At 42.3% G+C, this 20,938-nt stretch overlaps 1 protein-coding gene across 3 annotated transcripts in view; it reads right to left on the bottom strand.

Moving 5' to 3' along the window:
• EXT2 (exostosin glycosyltransferase 2) overlaps nt 1-20,938 on the bottom strand; it is a 146,768-nt gene that overhangs the window by 23,362 nt on the left and 102,468 nt on the right. For all 3 annotated transcript variants that reach the window (XM_058688720.1, XM_058688719.1, XM_058688718.1), the window contains exon 10: nt 13,594-13,760. In XM_058688720.1, the coding sequence (XP_058544703.1) occupies nt 13,594-13,760 (167 nt within the window). The remainder of the gene's footprint in view (nt 1-13,593; nt 13,761-20,938) is intronic.

Genomic DNA, 20,938 nt, shown 5'->3' with positions numbered 1-20,938 from the left:
TGTCATTTTAATTTGCTCAGTGGGGAAGAAAAAAGTGTCACTCTATTGTAATTCCCAACTGGGCACTCTTTTAAAATGCTCAGATCTTACTCCAACGTTCAGCATAGATATTCGATTTCCTTCCCTTAATATTTGTTTGACTTATTCTCCAGTGGGGACTGGGCGCTTTAGAAGAGCTCTGAGAGGTCAAACTTCACCGCAGCTCCTCTCAGCACCTCCGTGGGCTCCTGGCCGCGGCTTCGGGTCCTCTTTCAGCAGCCCCGGCTGCAGCAGCGGCCCACATGCACGGCTTCCCCGGCTCCCGGGAGCCCCGGGTGTGAATCAGTGCAAGCTGGAGATAGGACAGACCTAACACATTCCTCGGGACTCTCCTCCAGGCTGCAAACGGAGCCCGCAGCAATAAGGGACACCCCAGGGACAGAACTCTCTATGAAAGAGCCACAGTCTTCCACATGTCTCCTCTGAGGGAGGCTCTGACTACACCTTCTGGGCAGGGACAGTCACCGAAATGAGCCATCTGGCCTAGTCCTCTTCGGAAGACAACAGTCTCTATAATGCCCACTCTTTGGGTACATAAGAAAGTGAACAACGTAAGGGAAGACGGACAGATGTGTTTTTCAACATTCACCACTGTACCGATATTACGGCCGGGCTCAGGAAATGTACTATCACTCACTCCCTCAGACATAATGCACAAGGTCCAAAGAGCTTACAGCCATCTACTTCTCCAGGTAATTGATGAGGAGGGCACACCACGAGTCCTAAGAAACGTATAATTCTAAAAAGCTCCACTTAGGCTCTAGCTACACTGTAAAGCTTTGGTGTCAGACCCAGCACAAATGCTAATCCCGAACAGCTTTTGCAAGGTTTGACTTTGTGCGTGCCAGAAATGGGCCCAGCTCACAGTGAATCCTAGTGCCGGCGGCCATGAGGGGAGTCCATCCTTCAGAGAAGAGAAGGAAATACTGGAACCTCTCAGTCACCCACTAGGTCAGACGCTGTGCAAGCTCAAGGATCCGAGTCAGCCAAGAGGTCAAAGAATGGAAATCTACGGCACTGGTTCTTTCCGAAGGCTGAGACGGTTCCAGCAATTAGATTATCCGCCCACTGCAAGGATATCCCTTGCATTTTGGGTCCTCCTTTAGGGACGTTCCCTTTTTTATCTGTCTTGGCTGTGTAAGAACTGAGTTTCTTGGTGCCCTAGATGAACCCTAAGGGTAAGCTTGCCCTAGAGCCCACGGCAGGATGAGTTCCATGTGCCATCAAGGAAAACTCTTCTGAAGTCAGCCTCCTGTATTCCCAACAAACCAGAGCACGTCGTAAGATTTAGGGCTCTGGCTTACATCTAGGGAGGAAAGCAGTTAACCTATCAGAAGGATCATAACCACAAGTCTGTGAGAAACAATCTTTAGACCCAGCCCAACACTTGTTTTACATTTATTTGTTCCCCCAGCTCAGTATCTGTGGCACTTTCACTGGCAGAAAGCTTGGAGAGAAATGAAGAGGACAGAGATAGTCTCTCTCTCTCTCTCTCTTTAAATTATCTGCTAGAGGTTACCGTGAAGGCTACTCTATGATAGGCTGTCTTCACCTCTCAGCTCCTCTAGCAAGGAGAGAAAAAGTGGGATAGTTTACTTAGGATCACACATTACACCATCTGTCTGCTCTCCCTGGATGAATATAGAAGTATCTCCAAATTCTACAAATTCTGTTTCAAATGTAACTGTTATACAGGGCCTCAACTCTGGAATTCTTCAATTAGCCAAGCTCCCTCATCACAAATTAAATGTGAGCTATGGGGAAGCCTGTCTTCTTCTCTTTGGTTCTTTAATCCACTTGCACATTAAGTCTATAGACTTCCCACCTCTATCCACCTGGCCTTCGCTGTCTTTAGTGTCTGTTGTTTCGCATTCATCCTGTGATCTGACTGCTTTGGACCAGACACTCGTACAAACCTACAGTCCTTCTTTTTACCACTTCTTAAGCTTTTCAGCTGGCCCTACGTTGTGTAACCAAGCTAGCTTCCGTTGTTAACCGAGGCACAACTTCCTCCCTCCTCAGGTCAATCTGCTCCTCGCCGACCACACACACCGAGCTCACTCTCCCCTTGGTGCCTTTCCTCTCCGGTTCTTCCTATACCAGGAGAGCCACTCAGAGATGGTTGTATGTCGTCCAGAAAAAAAGCGGAGCATTCTAAGCTATCTTGCTGTCTTGCCACGATTCTTTGAGAGTATGTACTTGCCATTACCCCAGGGAGTTATGAACAAAATAATACAACTAAATTCTCCAAATTCATTAGCACCCAAGAGGTTCAACCAGCCTCTGCCACCTACGGATACCCAGCCAGTGAAAGGAAGGCATCAGCATTTTTGTGCGCCTGCAACACACGGCCACTCTAAGCCAATTCCCATCTGCACATGAAGTACTGACTTTATAACCAGTATTATTAGCCAAGAGCGTTTCACATCTCTCAGGTGAAAAATGTTCGGCGCTTAAGTGCTACTAATAATTTTTATGGTTGGAAATGGGGATCAAAGTATGAAAGGAAAAATAAATTCATGGGTTCATACATTCGGCCAAGTCCGCCTGGCTCATTTTCTGCCACATGTTTGAAACTCTCTTAAAGGCGGGGGAGGGGAGGAGGAACAAGTTGCATTTTATTTCCCAGCTCTTTAGGTCTGGAATAAAAGCAGCCAGACTTAGGGGGGAAAAAATCACACTCAAGTAACACTATACGCTGCTACTGCTCCCCCAGGGCTTCCTTGCAAATGAGTATCAAGGACTCAATAGATACTTTCCTGGTAAAATACATAAACAGATAAATAAATTATCCCAGGCTGAAAAGAATTCCCACATCTGGTAGCTCACTAGAGCTTGTCAAACAAGTCAGAAACACGCAGGGCCAGAGAAGAGCATTCTTCAGCTCCTGATTTCAGGGCTGGAGAGGGAATGTAACATTTCCCAAACCCTCTGCTCTCCAACAGGGATATGACCCATATAAACAGCAAGTGACCCCTGTGTTTTCTTCCAATTAAATAAATAATGATCCGCAGTATTAGGTCTCGAATCCAAACGTCTGTGGGCTCAAATCACTGCCACTGGAAGGAAAGAGGGCTCTCGAACACGGTCTGGCCTTCCGTGCCCAGGGCCTGCTGTGTTGCACCTGCAGGGGGATAGTCCCCGCCCATGGCACATCTTAAAGAAGTCACCGCCCTCTCTGCACCTCTGTTTGCTCGGCAACAAAGCATCAGGTGACAGGATGATCCCTAAGGTCCCTTCACGTTCTGGCACTGTGTTTCTCTAAAACAGCCTTCCAGCCGGGGTGCTGTGAACGGTCACCGGGTGCACAGTGATCCCCACCCTCTCGGCCAGTCTACGTGCCTCGGGAGACAGGGCTAACATGACCTAGCTGTGCTCTAGTGAGCCGCCTTCTGGAAAGGGTTCTAGATCCACTCTCTCTTACTCTGACACTAGCCCCACCTTTCCCTCTCTCGCTTTGGGATGCATGCAGCCTGTGAGCTGCCCTTTGGTCTCTGCCCTAGTTCCTCAGGCACGCCCTGGAGCCCGCTACTGCAAAAAACGGTCTCTGCACATCGATGGTTCCAACCCTCTGACAGATGCGCTACCTTAAAATGCCCTCACATCTGTGAAAACCGTGCTGGGACTCTGTGCCTGAGTAGGTGCTAGGCCTCAGAAGGGGCGTGGGCAGAACCGCGCCCACAGCAGGCTTGGGCTCCCCCTTCCAGTAACTGCCGTATTCTCCCCTCGGACTCCCGACACGTTGCTGTTGGCCACCGCCCCCCTGGATCCTCCCTCGTGCGAACTTTCCACATTTCACAGGGAAGGGAAGGGGTTTGTCACTTTATATAAAGGCACAGAAGTTTGACGCTTTTCCACATACAACCACACCGTACTGCTTTGCCTGTACTTTTTATCCCTCAGATTCGTTACACCCAAAGGGATTGCAGGAAGTCATCTGGTCTATTCTTCTGTCTCCTGGCAGCACTAGTAAAACCACTCTAGAGGCTGGAAAGACTGCTGGCTTCCTCTTTCTGAAAAATTCCCAAATGGGGAGATGCTTCTGTCTCTCCAGATTTCTCAAAAAATTCTTTGAAGCCACAGTAAGAAAGGTCTGTTGCTGGTTTCTCTTTGGTTCTCACTAATATTAAATACTGTATTTAAACTTTTTTTTTTTTCAATTTAAACGAGGGTAGTGAATTTACTACAGAAATGAGAAAGGCTTTGGGAGAAAAATAACAGAAGAATTGGAGATGCCTATTATAGAGAAGAACAAGCACAGGGATGATTATATTAAAATTAAAAAGTTTCACCGTGGAGAATAAACTGATGGTTACTGGGGGGAGGTGGGTGGAAGGATGGGCTGAACAGGTGATGGCGATTAAGGAGTGCTGGGTGTTTTATAGAAATGTGAAATGACTATATTGTATACCTGAAAATAATATTACACTGTGTGCTAACTGGAATTTAAATAAAAACAAAAAAATAAATTAAAAGCACCGAGACAACTGATCTTACCTAATTGGCCCCATAAGATCATTACATCTACAACTACAGAATATAAACTCATTTAAAATTTTAATGTTTTTTTAGAATTTATTTTTGAGAGAGAAAGAGAGACAGAATGAGAGCAGGAGAGGGGCAGAGAGAGAGGGAGACACAGAATCTGAGGCAGGCTCCAGGCTCTCAGCTGTCAGCACAGAGCCTGATGCAGGGCTCGAACCCACAAACCGTGAGATCAGACCTGAGCCGAAGGCGGATGCTCAACCAACTGAGCCACCCAGGTGCCCCTACAGAATGTAAACTTATTTTAGGTGCACAAAGAACATTTACCAAAATAGACCTTTCATTGGACCATCCAGTCGCAGTAAATTTCAAAAATAATGAAACCATATGTAGTATATGACCATAGTAGAATCAAATGCGAAATCAAGAAAAAGGTAACTTTAAAAACTGGCAAAAGTAAGCAATATACTTTTATATAACTATGGGTCAAAGAAGATTCTACAATAGAAATAAAATATTTTAAACTTAAGGATAATAGAAATATGAAATCAAGACTTGGGAATAAACCTAAAGTAGTAATTACCAAGAAATTTACAGCTTTAAATGCATACATTATAAAAATAAATACTGAGATCTAAGCTATCAAAAGACTAGAAAAATAACAGCAACTTAAATTCATGAAAGTAAACAAACTAATCAACAAAAGTTAAAGATAAAACAAATACACAATAAAGAAAAATCAACAAAATCAAAAGCTGACCCTTTGCAAAGATTATGACCCTACTCTACCTGTAACAACACTGATCAAGAAAAAGAAAACAAAAACCACCAACACCAGGAGTGAAAAAGAAAACATCATTCCAGATCTCTACACTTTAAACAACAAGATAAAACCCATGACGGCTTTATAGCAATACATTTTACAATACAAATGAAATGAAGAGATTTCCTGAAAAACATAATTTATCAAAAATGAACACAACAAGAAATAGGAAGTCTGAACAGTGCTGGTGTCACTAAAGAAACTGGGTGTGTAATTCATATGCTAGAGAGCTGGCTGAGAACAGAGGGAACATCGAATGGGTGGTGTAAGGAGAAAGTTATAAATATCAACTATGCTCTCACGACCAAGCTATTTTAGGTACAGAGACCACTGTAGCTATGCAGATTTTCTCCTTTCCGTGTGTGTGTGTGTGTGTGTGTGTGTGTGTGTGTGCGCCAATTTCTTTGTCTCCTTCTCCAATTACTATTTGACATAAGAATTTCTGCTACAATTTATTCAGTTTGTACTATGTACGTAAATTTATACAACTCTTTGGATGTCTGTGGCTTCTTCAGCTCTTGAACCTGTGAGTTTAATGTCCTTTGCCAAATTTTGGAAGTTTTCAGTCATTATTTCTTCGAATATTTCCTCTGCCCCACATTCTTTCTTTTCTCTTCTCCTTCTGGGACTCTGATGACCCAAATGTATCTTTTGTGATTGTCCCATAAGTCCCTGAGGCTCTGTTCATTGTTCAGATTGGGTAATTCCTACTGATTTATCCTCAAGTTCACTAATTTTTTCCTGTTATCTTCATTCATCTACTGAGCCCATTGGTGAATTTTAAATTTGGTTTCTGTAATTATCAGTTTTGAAATTCCCATATGGTTGTTCCTTATATCTGTTTCTTTGCTGCAACTTTCTATTTTTCCATTTGTTTCAAGAGTGCTCATAAGTGCTTATTAAATCATCTTTTATGATAGTGGTTTTAAAATCCTTGTCAAATAATTCCAATATTTGTATCATCTTGGTGTTGGCATCTGTTGACTGTCTTTTCTCATAAAAGTTGCAATTTTCCCAATTCTGGTATGATGAGTAATTTTGAATTGTACCCTGAACATTTTGAATATTACTATGAGACTCTGTTCCTTTTAAGTTTCCATATTTTATCAGGGAGTTTAGGTTCAGAATGTATGCCCTGACCCACCTTTGTGGGCTGTGGATCAAGTATTTGAATTCAGTCTTCAAAGACTTGATAGTGCTCTTCTGGTCTGCCCAACTTGGGTGTTACCCAGGCGCTAATTCTTGAAACCTGGTTGGTATTCTACACCACTGTTCATTTTTCAAAGCTTTTGCTGTGTTGATTCTAATTAGTTCCGTGCATGGGCTGCTTTGAAGGGAGAGGTGGGAGTGCCCCCAGGACTTTACACACAGATTTAGAGAATCCCTTTTTCAGCTTCCTCCTTTCCTTAATCTTCCCTCCACTCTCTGGCTGGGAAGGGATGAGGTGCTACTTCTTTGCTCTCTGAACTACCAGCAAAAGTCAGCCAGTGGCCCTTTGCGAAGGCCTAAGGCCCAGCACTGGGGGAGGGGGAAGGCTCTCTTCCCAGCATGTAGGTTCTAATGACCCCAACCACTTCCTTCCTTTCCTTTGTTCCTCAAGTCCTACAGTTATCATGTCTTTATACTTCCAGGGTTCCCTTTTGCTCTCTCAAGCTCTCTAATACCCTGTATCAGAAGTTTTCATATATTAAATCCATTCTATTGAAACAACTAATATGGATTTGTTTTCCCGACTGATATGGATTCTTGCTTGTGAATATTAGAATAACAAAGAAAACGTTCAGGTGTTTTTATCTTCCCCACAGGGAGATTTCAACAAATTGGTTTGAATGGTACACAGCCAAAAATAAGAACAGCTATATATATAATGATCATTATAATTCTATATACTGTAACTGGTTCTAAGCCCAGTTATATAATGAAATCTTTACAGGTGACATGGTATGGTGAAAATACCACTAAAATGAGTTTAAGCCCTATTAGTGCCAATCACTAACTGGGTGACACCGGGTAAGTCACTTAAGGGCTTCATATATAGCTTACAGATGGGCCTTACCCATAACGTGAGGAAGCTAGATTATCTCTAATTTTCTTTATTCTTCACTTTCTAATTTTCTTTCCAACACCTTATATTCTTAAGAAATCACCAGTAAAACCATCTGGGCCTAGAGTTTTCTTTGCAGGAAGATTTTGATAACAACTTCAGTTTTTCAATAGAGAATTATATATATACATATATTCTATTTAATTTTACACACGCTGTAATTTCCAAAGAATTCTTACTTTCAGAAACATTTTAATAATACTCTCTTAGTGTTCTTTTAATGTCTGTAGGATCTATAATGTCAATCCTTCTTTAATTCCTTTGCATTCCTGACAATGATAATTTGTGTTCTGTTTTTTTTTGAGTGTTCTGGCTAGGGGCTTACCAATTTTGTTCATTCTTTCAAAAGGTCAATTTCTGTATCTGTAAATTTTCTCTGTTGGTTTGTTTTCTACTTCATCATTAACACTTCTTTTACTCTTTCCTTCCACTTGCTTTGGGTTTAATTTACTCTTCCTTTTCAAAGTCGTTAAAGGTGGAACAAACTTTAGGTGTTGCTTTTAGACGTTTCTTCCTTCCGAATACAAGCATTTAATCCTATAAATTTCCCCTAAGAACCACTTTATAGTTGCATCCCACAATTTTTTTTCAGCTTTGAAATGGAATTTACTTACAATAAAATCACCAAATTTAAGTTTGTTTTGACAAGCGTATATAGTCATAAAACCACCGTCACAAAGTTTAGAACATTTCCATTGTCTGAAAAGTTCCTTTCTGTCCTTTTCTCGTCAGTCTCATCCACTACCCCCGGCAACACAGTTTTTTCTACTCTAGAACTTCATATACATGGGCAACTCATATAGGAAGTACTCTTTGGTATCTGGCTTCGTTCACTTAGCATAATGATTCTGACACTTTTCCAGGTTGCTCCATATATCAGTAGTCCATTTCTTTTTCTTGCTGAGTAGCATTCCATTGCATAGATATTCCACAGTTTGCTCTTCCATTTGCCAGCTGCTATCTACAGTTTGGGATCTTATGAATAAGGCTGTAAACACTGAGTACATGTCTTCGTGTAAAGACATATGTTTTTATTTCTTTTGGAAGCTGCATCATATGAAAAGTATACGTTTAACTTCATGAGAATCTGCAAAACTGTTTTCCAAATTAGTTGTACCAGTTCGCATATTTACCAGTAACATGTGAGAGTTCTAGCTGCTCCACGGCCTCATCAACACATGGCATTGTCAGTCTTTTACATTTTTTTTTAGTCATTCTAGTGAGTATGTAGTGGTAACTCACTGTGCTTTTATTTTAGAATTGCCCTAATGACTATGATGTGGAGGACTTTTTCGTATGCTAGTTTATACCTACATATCTTATCTTCCTTTGTGAAGTAACTGCTCCAATCTTTTGCCCCTTTTCTTTTTTACTGACTTCTTTGTCTTCTTCTCCCTGAGTTGTGAGGGCTCTTTATATATTTTAGATACAAGTTCTTTACCACATGTATGTTCTGAAAATATTTTTCCCAATATAGGACTTTCCTTTTTACTTTCTTAGAAGTGTCTTTTCAAGTGTTGTAATTTTGAGGAAGTCCAACCTATCCATTTTGGTTTCTTTTATAAGTCGTGCTACTTGTCCCCTATTTAACAATAATTGCTTAGCTTCAATGTGCTATGATTTTCTCCTCTGCTTTAAGAAGCTCTGCAATTTTAGTTCTTACATTGAGGACTAGTTAAATTTTTACATACACTGTGAGGTGAGGGTCATGATTTATTTTTCTTTGACATAAGGATATCACATTGTTCTAACACCACTTAGTGAAAAGACTCTCCCATCCCTATTGAATGGACTTGGGTCCTCTGTCAAAAATTAACGACATACACGTGTGCTCTACTTCTGGACTCTTTACTGCGTCTCATTGATGTGTATGTCTAAGTTGACAACAAGACCACAGTGTCTTGATTACTGTAGCTTTATCATAATTCTTAAAATGAGGTAGTCCTGAAACTTTGTTCTACTTCCCAAAATTGCTTTGGCTTTTTCAGGTCTACTCTGCTTCCATTTGAATTTTAGAACAAGTCTGTCAATTTCAATTAAAAAAAAGAAAAAAAGAAAAAGCCGTCTGGGATTCTGACTGGGATTGCTTTGAATCTACAGAACAATTTGGGGAGAAATTACACTTTTGAATGTATACATAGGATACAGCTTTCCATTTATGCAGTTGTACTTCAATTTCTCTCAGCAACATTGTGTAGTTTTTACTGAACATATCTGGCACACATTACCTTCAGTTTTTCAAGCATTTTTTACGCATTTGCGTGAATCTAATTTTTTACAGCTTTTTGGAAATAAGATTTGACATACGATAAACTAAATCTATTTGAAGTGTATAATTTGATATGCATAATTTGGTATGTGTACATCTATATACACAGTAAAATCATCATCCCAGTTAAGATAATGAACATATCCATAACCCCTAAAAGCTCTTTTGCCTCTTTGTTATTCTCCCTCTTGCCCTTCACAGCTTGACCCTCCCCACTCCTAAGTGTGGCAACCACTGATCTTTCAATCACTGAAAATTAGTTTGTATTTTCTAAAATTTTACGTAAAGGTAATCATAATATATGTTCTTTTTCATCTTGCTTCATTCACTCATCATAATTATTATTAAATACATCCATGGTATGTCTCCATAGCTCATTCATATTTATTACTGAGTAGTATTCTATTGTATGGCTATACCACGATTATTCATTCAGACTGGACAGACATTCTGTGTTTTTCCTCTAGTTTCCAGCTTTTACAAATAAAAACTGCTATGAATATTGGTGTACAAGTATTTGTGTATATGTGTGCTCCTATTTCTCTAGGGTAAATCTCTATACGAAGAATGGTGGGTCACATGGTAGGTATATGCTTAGCATCTGAAATTCCAAATGGTTTTTCAAAATGGCTGGATCCAGACCGTGGATCACGGTGGATGGGCACGCACGCTGGAGTAACTTATTCCATAACTTTCATGTGCATGCTGGCGATAAAGGTTTGTTTATTCATCAACTATTACTGAGTAACCACTGAATAGAATAAACCAGGTCAGGCATAGAGATAAAGCAATGAACAAGACAGCCATGATTCCTGCCCTTGTGGGGCTTACATTCTAGAAGAAAAGCAGACATTAAACAGTATACTTCACAATTAATTATTTGCTTACAAAGAGGTAGAGTGCTCTGAACCTAACCTCCCTGGAAGCTTCTCTGAGATAGCAACAATTGAGCTGAGTGCTGACGGATGAGTAGCAATTAATAAGAGATATAATCCAAATGCACTGTGCTAAGCACAAGAAAGTAGCTCTGGGTTCCAACGTAACTCCCCTTGGACATAAATTTTTGTTAACAGATTTATTAATTCACTTTATCAGTCAGGCTTGCTCCCAATTCCTGCATGAAATAATCCCAGGCTTTGGCCAAAAACAAACAAACAAACAAACAAACAAACAAACAAACAAAAAACAGGATCAGGAGCCCCATCACCTTCTGTCTTTTGACTCAACACAAAAGTGGGTACCCTCTCTAGAACAGTAATGTCCCAAGAAGAATGGAAACAACAACCTTTCCCATGAACCACAGCGGAGTCATGAGTGGGATAATGGGAATAACCATAGTAGCTGCCATTATAGCAGCCAACATGGTGTCTTGTAAAGTGCAGAGTATACTGCCTACCACATAGAAGGAGCAGTCACTGAGCATTCTCTTTCCATGTCCTAGGCACTACGGAATTTTCTATGTACACAATAACCTAATGAAGTGGATATTGTTACTGCCATTTTATGCAAGAATAAAATAACATCCAGAGAGATTAAAAAACTTGTCCATGGTCATTAACTAGTCAGTGAAAGGGCAGGAATTCAGGTCCAGAGCTATCCTAACTTTGTCCATTATATTAACTACTATGCAAGAAATAACTTTTACAAAGTTACCCTAAAGCACCAATGGTAGGGATGCCTGAGAAACCTGTTTGTTTTCCTTAGCATCAGGATAACTCTGTGAGAGACGACTGATATGCTCATGGCTCTTCGTACTACTTTTGCAAACCAGTAGTCTCTGACAGGGTAAAACCTTAGAGGACAGCATAGTGTAGACAAACTTGGACTTAAATTCCAACTCTTCCACTCATTAGCTGTGTGACTGTAGATAAGTTATCTAACCTTCTTAGTCTTAGTAAAGAATGAGAAAAACAGTAACTGTCTTGCAGGTTTGAGAAAAGATCGTAAGTAATAGAAGAACACCCAGAACATTCACTGGAATACAGAGGGTAGTTATGAAAGTTCGCCTTCCACGGCATCTGGAGAAGATTCAGATTAATGTAGAGGAGGCGTTTTCCTGCCTGCCACTCCTCCAATAGGCAGGTACTTCTTTCAAGGTGATGTGGAATCAAACACAGGTCATCAGAGGAAAGAGAGGAAGAGGCTTGAAACAAACTCAAGGTTGAAAGAAATCCCAGGGTTCAATATACATAACATCTTAAGATTTCAACTCAAGGTCAAAAGGAATACATTTAGTCCACCTTTCTTTTTTTTAGAGAGAGAGCATGAGCGGAGACAGGGAAAGGGAGAGAGAGAGAGAGAGACGCTTAAGCAGGCTCCACTCCACGACAGTGAGATCATGACCTGAGTCAAAATCAAGAGCAGGACGCTCAACCGAATGAGTCAGCCAGGTGCCTCAAGCCTACCTTTCTTTCACTAGACTTCATTTAGCCCAACTGAAAATACTGGGGAGGGAGCACTCTATCCATCTTGGCTAATCATTCCAAATGTTCCCTTTTATCCACCTCCCTTTCACCACAAAAAAAACCCCATGAATATAGTCTGAAGCCACTATATGCAACGAAGAGAGAAAACACTGGCCAAAAAAAAAGGTCTTTTTGCCATGAGTTGGCTAGAGAAACAAGTAGGTAATTTGCTTTTTTAAAAAATGGGAATGATAGTGTGCTACAAATCATCTAATATCCTAGATGTGGTAATGTAAAAGACATCTCTGTGAATGAGAATAAGCCCAAAAAGATGACATACATGTTTGATTAGCCACTCTCACGCCTTTCACCGGCCAGTAACTATACTGACTGTATCACACACCAGCCTCATTCACAACAATTTCTGTTACACTCAAACTTAAAAAAACAAACAAACAAAAAACTTGAGCTTTTAATTTTTGGTGGTGGTGGCAGGGGGATTCCTATTTCTTCCCCTGAAAATCCACTTCTAGCTTAAGGGTTAGAAAATAAACTTCTATAATAAATATACAATATAGAATATATATTCATTTAATAAAACCTGAGTGCCAAATATGGCCTCATATAATAACATTTCGTGATTTCTTAGAACCTTAACTTCAGCAAACCACGAGTCAACTACAGAAGACGGCTGCCTCTCTCATGGGCAGGACGAGCGTAGGGGACAGACTGGACCACTTTCCCTGTGTCGGCCGTGGCTAATTGACGTATACTCTCCGTTTTGCTTAGGTCCGATGCCGCCGTCACATCCCCGCACCGCAGGCCTCCTCCTGCCGCCGTCATGCCATGCATCTCACGCACATCCTCCCTGACAGAGCTCATCAATTCCTATTGCTTTTCACCAGGCCTCGGCTCTGGCACTTTCCCCTGGGGAGACCTTTACTGGTCTCCATACTTAACCCTTGAACCCAGCCTAATCCATCAGCCGCACTGAATGAACGGTGATAGAGCATGTTTCTCCCTAAAGACAGGCAGCCAACCTCTCCACTTAAACCTCAGAAAGAAAGCCATCAACAGGGTCTGCTTTCTGTTTGTCAGCGTCTCCAGCGTCTCTGCTCATTGGCGTTTTTATTGTTGCCGCGCCCAGCTGCTTGAGTCAGGGGAAGTGCCATTCGAGGAGACATCAATTAAGTGCTCGTTAAATGCTATAGACGCTCTTTTGAAAATATCCCCTGGGACTCTCCCTGGGAGTTCCCAAAAGTAGTGGAGGCCACAGCTGTCACTCTAGGATAGGGTTTCCCCAAAGTCTGGGAGAACAGCTTCATAACCCACGATCTTATGCACTATCGACTAGGGAGTAGAAACTATGGCTTTAGACGATGAAATCTAATCCTCTTCATTAGGAAAGACAAGCAACGCTAGGCAAGAAACAGTCAATATGTAAACAGACTGTCTGAAACCTCCTTACCTCATAACCAAACTGCAGCTCATCAGAGGTCAGCATGATGATATCATCGTCGATAGCCAGGACAGCCTCTGTCTCGATTTCGTCGTAAGGGAAGAATCGGTTACTCAATTTGTTTTCAGCAGTCCTCACAACTTTTAATGGAACCCGGATTTTGGGCCAGAGAGAGTCTGGGGGGGGGGAAGAAACGAGGCATGCATTACTCTTCTAACCTCTGTGAGGAGATAAAGCAGTGAATTCACCATGCCACAGATGTGATGGAACTTACTTCCACGGCTCCCACTCAACCCACACGTACAACTGTGCACGGGGGAGCTCTTACAGATGCCTGGTTATAAAATTCGGTAAGTACTTCTGTCCTCTCTAGGTCCTCACAACACTACTCAACCTCAAGGCTGTCTTAGCCAGAGTGCACAGATGGCTTCCGCTCACAACTGAGACACAGAGAAGCAGAGAGACCCAAGATCACAACAAGAGGAGGGGTCAAGTCCACACTGTCTCATTCTCAGGCCCAGGGTTTGCTACCAGAATTCCACCGGCTCCCCTGAATACCTCCGGCCAGGCACACCCCAGCTCAAAGCAGGCCTCCACTCTGCCAGCAAAGACAAAGCACGCGCTCGAGGTGTCTGCCCCGATGTGCCGGCCTCCACAATGCAATCGCAAACAGAGATCAATGCCGCTAAAATCCAGCCCTCAAAATGGGTCTCACTGAACAACGTGGGTTTCTTAACTTAGCACTTTATCCCCTCAACCACCCCTTCGCTCTGATTCACTGGGTTTGGTTTCTCATCATGACCAATTTACAAAATAAATATCAAATTTCTAGGTCCAATTATGCGGGATTCTCTAGTATACTGAAGAAACACCAACCCGTGACCTGCCTTACATTTTTTGCCATTCTACTCTGAAATGATTGAAGCAATTCAACCACAGGTTCCTTATTTTAAAATGGTGCATTTAGCATAGCACCCCTGTCCATAGACCTCAGGGTTCTTTACAGAGGGTAGTGTGTTCTTCACACACAGCATTTGTCAAATGACAAGAGGAAAGCTAGGTGTCATACTGGTTCCCAAAACTCCATTGTGTAATTGTGGAAAGATGCAGTCTGCGTGGGTCTTGAAGTTGCAAATGCCTGTGGCCGCTCCCAGGTCCCCATACTAAAGAGAAGTGTGGTGAGGGAGAGTCAGAAGGGAAAAGGCTGTCTTTACTGCCTTCGGATGAAATATCTCAGTAAGGTACATTTTATAGTGTATCCATGTAACACATTGTTGGGACACTTCCAGAGTCCTGGAAGAAGCCGGCACAATGGAGGCCCTGTAATTAAGGAAGGCATTCAGCCTTAAATAAGCACAGAGCCTGAAAAAGCAGTCAACTCCAAGAAGTATGTTTGGGAAAAGACTGAACTGAACACCAAAGAAATGATCCTATGGGTCACTGCCTTTTAATCAATAACAGTAGTTAATTATAGTTTCCTTCTTGGCACAGAAGCACATAATAAATAACTTTGGAATAAATGGACGGACACAGGACTTGAGCGACTGAAGACCTGGGTCCTGTATTACCTATGGGGTCTCAGGCAACTCCTTCTCGTTCTGCTCTAAGAATAAGCAGGGGTGGGGGGAGGGCACCTTTACTAAGCAACTAGTATATGCCACACACTTTGTAGATGCAATGTCATCCAATCCTCCTGACAACCCCGTGGGGCAGAAATTATTTACAAAGTAGTAGCAGTAGTTACAAGGCTCACAGAGATTAAGTAATTTGGCAGGAGTTACAGAGCTAATAAATGAGAAGGCCTGTGACTGAATCTAAGTCTGTTTAGCATCAAAAACCAAACAGAACATGTACGATCTATTGCAGCTTGAACACCTCATGCTTGTCTAGATCTGGGACAAAACAATGAAGTTCAATGTTTTCTCCAGCAGTCATCCTTATTCTCGTTTGCTTCCCACTCCCTCTTCCAGGTAAATAAAACCCCTGGCATAAATCTACTGTCTAAATCCTTATAAAACATGAATCATAACGTCTAAAATATAAGAGGTTATAGCCCCACCTACTAGACCAGTGAGTCTCAAACTTTCTGGTGTCAGGATTCCTACAGGCTCTTAAAAATTGTTGAGAACCCTGGGGTAGGTGTGGGGGAGAGGGAGATATGGGTGATGGGCATTGAGGAGGGCACATTGTTGGGATGAGCAGTGGGTGTTGTATGTAAGCAATGAATCATGGGAATCTGCTCCTGAAGCCCAGAGCACAGTGTATACAATGTATGTTAGCTAACTTGACAATAATTTATATTATAAATAAATATATATATCGTTGAGAACCCCAAAGAAGCTTTCGTTATATGGGATACACACACACACACACACACACACACACACACACACACACACACTATTTATTTGTATGAGAAATGAAAACTGAGGAAATTTTAAAACACAAGAATACACAAGCACACATTCCACTAGCCACTAGATTGATGTTATCCCATGTTACGTAGCCTCTGAAAAACTCCTCTGTCACCTTGTGAAAGAATAAAGAGTGGGAAATGGAGGTGACTTAGTATTATTATGAACATAATTTCAACCTCCCAGACCCCCTGCAAGATTCTCATGGATGTCCAGGTCCCTGGACCACACTTTGAGAGCTTTTGTGTTCAGATTTGGGTGTCACAATACGGAGAAAGTTCCAACAACCTGGAAAACAGTCTGGGAGGAGTGACAGGGGCAGTGCAGGCACATGAATCCAGGATTTCTAGGGAATGTTTAAAGAAACCAACTGTGCCAGCTGTCAGCGTACTGCCCCTCAGCTCCAATGCCACCCTTCGTTGCCCTGTTTCTCATACTGGAACTAGATCCCGTATACACTTCCCTTTTGCCAACTAGCTCAATTCTAGGCTTTGTCTGTGGAGGGTGCTGGAGGGACCCTTGGGAGGGAAGGGGGCTTTTCTTCTAGGTTTCAGTGTGCCTCTTTAACTTCTTGCTCCTTCAGTCCTTGGCCAGAAGACAGACAGGCAACCGCACTTCTCCCCACCAGGTGTAAGTGGCACCTCTAAGGGGCCCCTTCACAACAGGTTCTGCAGAGACCCCCAAGAGCAATGCAGCTGAGGGTCCCTCGCCATGGGTGGTTCCACGGGAGCTCACTGAAGCCCTCAACAGTTTCCTAGTAAGTTCAAGAACACGCTCTGCGTAGCTTCCTATTGAATTCCATGGGTACTGACGGGGAGCCGTAGATTTCCCGGTCACCAGACTGAGCCTGCAACCCCCGCACACTTCACTATGCAGTGGGCTACGTACGGTCACACACTCTCCAACAAGGTCTGAATCTCACATCTAGCTGGGGAAGGGGCTCCTGTTATCTTTACAGTTTTTACTTCTTAGTCACCAATCACCCGTTACTGGTTAATGATTCTTTATATTAAACTTTTCCTGTTCAGGTTACTGGTGGTTTCGGTCTTCTATGCTGGCCTTGACTAATACATTAGGCTATCAGGAGGGTTATCAGATGAAAGGGGAATTGTTCTCCATGGCCTCTCAAGTTAGAACCATGACCAGTAGCTGGGTGAAAGTTGCAGGGAAACGGATTTAGATTCAAAATAGGTAGGAATCTTCTGATGGCAGAAACTGTTTTAGATACAGTGAAATGCCTTCAGCAGTTCAATGCACCCTTTTACTTGAAATGTACTAATTTAGGTCAGATTTCTACTCGACATCATATGAGAAACCAAACAAGATGTCTCTAAGGTCCGGGATCACATAAGACAGTAATATATCATAGAAAGAACAGTCTCTGGGGGTGCCTGGGTGACTCAGTCAGTTAAGCATCTAACTCTTGATTTTGGCTCCGGTCATGATGCCAGCCAGGGTCATGGGAACAAACCCTGCATTCACTTGGAGCCTGCCTGGGATTCTCTCTCTCTCTCTGTGGCTCCCCCACTCACACTCACTTTCTCTCTAAATAAGAAAGAAAGAAAGAAAGAAAGAAAGAAAGAAAGAAAGAAAGAAAGAAAGAAAGAAAGAAAGAGAGAGAGAGAGAGAGAGAGAGAAAGAAAGAAAGAAAGAAAGAAAGAAAGAAAGAAAGAAAGAAAGGGAAAGAAAGAAAGAAAGAAAGAAAGAAAGAAAGAAAGAAAGAAAGAAAGAAAGAAAGAAAGAAAGAAAGAAAGAAAGAAAGAAAGAAAGAAAGAAAAAATGAACAGTCTTTGGGAAGAGCTTCAAATCCCAGGTGTACTCCTTACTAGTTATGTGATCCTAAACACATCAATCGCGTTTAACCTGTGTCTTCAACTACGAAGACAGAATAATAACACTATCTTCCCATCACTGACTGTGAGAATGAACATGAAAGCAATTAGCAGCACAGCGCCTGGCACATGGCAGATATCCAGTAAATGTTAGCTGTGCCTTCCTTTGAACATATGTGTCTATTTACAGAACCAAAGGACTTCTTTTGAACCTTAGGGGTGGCAAAGTGGTATATGTTAGATCTGATACATTACTCTGAAAATCCAGTGGCATCACCCAGCTTGTACCTTCCATATCCACTTTTATGTATGTATGTATGTATGTATGTATGTATGTATTTACTGAGAGAGAGACAGAGACAGAGACAGCGTGAGCCAGGTAGGGGCAGAGAGAGGGAGAATTCCAAGCAGGCTCCACACGGTCAGCACAGAGCCCCATGTGAGGCTCGAACTCACAAACGGTGAGATCATGACCTGAGCTGAAATCAAGAGTTGGGCACTTAACCGACTGAGCCACCCAGGTGCCCCCATATCCACTTTTAAATAAATAGGATCCCTGCCATCATTAATCCTCTAGAGCTGAGACAATGGAACACAGAAATGAAGCAAAAGAACACAAAGTAACAAACAGCTCCTCTTTCTGCAGTGTGTATAGACAACAGGCTAGCTGCTTGGGTTGAGTATGAACTTTCCTCTACCCTGCATGGGATTTGGACTTCCACTGGGTGAATGTGCACAGCAAGTTCGAAGCACAGATGGCGTTCCACATGTATCACCTACATAGCCAAAGAATTACTTGAGACAATATCCATAGGGAACTAACTTGCCCCTGCCCTTGTAAAGTCTTTGATGGGGAAGTTTTAGGGAACGATGCAGGGCCAAGGAGGATGATATGGGCCAAGGAGGTGAAGATGGACACGGGACTACCCTTCCCTGTTCCGAGTCACACCTCGGTAGCCAAAAGTCAGCCAGGGCGAGAGCGGTCTCCACCTCAACAGTCAGCTGTCTATGCACCATCATTAGCACAGACAGGCCTCCCAACAGAACTCCCAGTTTCTCGCTTTCACATTTTCAAGTAAAATAGGCCTCCAAGAAAAGGAACTACCATTCGCCCAGGCTTCAGCATTCCTTCCGTGGAGGGCAGCACCAAAAATAAACATTATAAATTACCCCCTGCCCTTAAAGTAGATAATTCTGACATGGGATTTTGATTGTTCAAAAAACTAGGACAGAAGCTCAAGGTAGGAGAGAAAAATGTGGGTGAGAAAGAAGAACTTTTTCTCCCCTTTCCATTAGTATTTTCAAAAGAACAGACTTACTCTTCTGTCTCTCTTTTGAGTCCCTGACAAGGACCTAGTTCGTCTACATAATCCCAAATCAGAGAACAGACAAAGCGTGATGATTTGCCTACTACTAAACGGTAATCCAAATAGATACAGTGGGGCTTTGCGCAAAGGGCATGAGCTTCGCATCCACAGAGACACGTGTTTATTTCTGGCTCTGCCATTTGCAGTTTTGTGATTCGGGCAAATTACACGTCTCATCGGGAGTTTCATTTTTGTAAAATGGGAATAAGAACAGCTTCCTGGCAGGTTTGTCCTAAGGACTAGAGATAATATGTGTAAAGCACCTGGCACAGTGCCTATTCCTGGGATTTAAAAGGTACATAATACGTGGTTATAAAAACATCGTATCGTTTTCATCTTTATAACTGGGTTCTTGTAAAGTCTCACAAACTTCAGTTCTCCCCTGACAATCTGAAGAGGTGTAGACACACGGCTGTGCGGAGGCCCCTTAAGATGCAGAAGGACACAGTAGCATAGCCAGAGACCTTCAGGCTCCAATTCCGTTGCTGAGCCCAAATGGGGTCTCTTTTTCTGTACTCCTTCTGAATTCTAAATGAATTCAAAACAATGTACCTTATGTCTCATCCTGTGAATCTGCAGCTGGCAAAATAAAAATGTCACCTTCCATTCACACAAAGTAGTCTGAAAAACAAGGGTTTTCCAAGCACATTGCTGAATTTATGAAAAACAAACAGCTGAGCCAGGTGACCTGATAACTTCACAGTTAGGAGCTTTAGTCTAGCTCTAAGGAGAAAAAGAACTCCTTGTGTTGAGGGTTTTTTTAAAATGTGTACTGATTAATGGTTTTCTCCATGTTGGATGCCAAGAAAGATGTGAGCAAAGAGAATTTTCCCTCCATCTTGGCAAAGGTACTATAAAATGCTCAGGTTGACTGAAGATGACCCCAAGCCCATCCTGGCCAACACTGTCACAAACACAACCACAGATCCATAAAATAAATGGTCAGATTATCTCCATACAAACCTTGTGCTCACTTCTGGAGTGCTCAAGCTGCTGGTGTCCAGCTGGTCCCCATGACGTTAATTCCCCACAGTCCCAGAATTCAGCACAAATGCAAGGTGGCTGGCTGTGACTTCTACTTCTCTGTTGCCTCCTCTGGGTTGACCATCCCAACACACTCAGCCCAGCCCGCCTGCTAACAACTATCAAAGTCACAATCTGAAGCCAGGGAGCTCCTGAGGTCAATTCAAATTTAACACTGAAATCAGCTAAAACAGAAGGCTGAGTTAAACCTGTCTGAGATGTACAATGTAAGAGCTTCCTTCACACGGAGGCCAGGGGCCAAGCCAAACAACCTCTATATCCATCAAGTTTGGAAACTGAAGAGCTGGGGAGGAGGAAGGCAGTGGCTTGCCTTTTTTTTCTGACAGAGCTCGAAACCGATGTGACGAAAGCTCACTGGAAATTTCTATTGCCTAGTCTAAGTATTTACTTAAACTTCAAACCCAGCAATTTAGGCTTAAATGTAACCAAAAAGCAAAAAGTATTTGGTTGTGTTGGAGAGGGAAAAAAAAAAAGTGGTGGGGGGGAGCCGGGGGGGGGGGGGGTGGATTTCTGCCTACATTAACCCTCCCAGCAGCAGACATGTTCACCGCAATATTTATTTTAGTAAATGTAGAGAAAGTGAAAAACATCATTTTCGCCTCTAATATTTCAAAGCCTTGGACTCGCTTTATAAAAGATATATATGTTACTAATGCCATACATGCAGACTCAGATGGCTTTGCTGGCATGAGGACCA

The sequence above is a fragment of the Neofelis nebulosa genome, chromosome 10 (assembly GCF_028018385.1).
Source record: "Neofelis nebulosa isolate mNeoNeb1 chromosome 10, mNeoNeb1.pri, whole genome shotgun sequence".
Lineage (NCBI taxonomy): Eukaryota > Metazoa > Chordata > Mammalia > Carnivora > Felidae > Neofelis > Neofelis nebulosa.
This window is presented reverse-complemented; position numbering and strand designations above follow the sequence as displayed.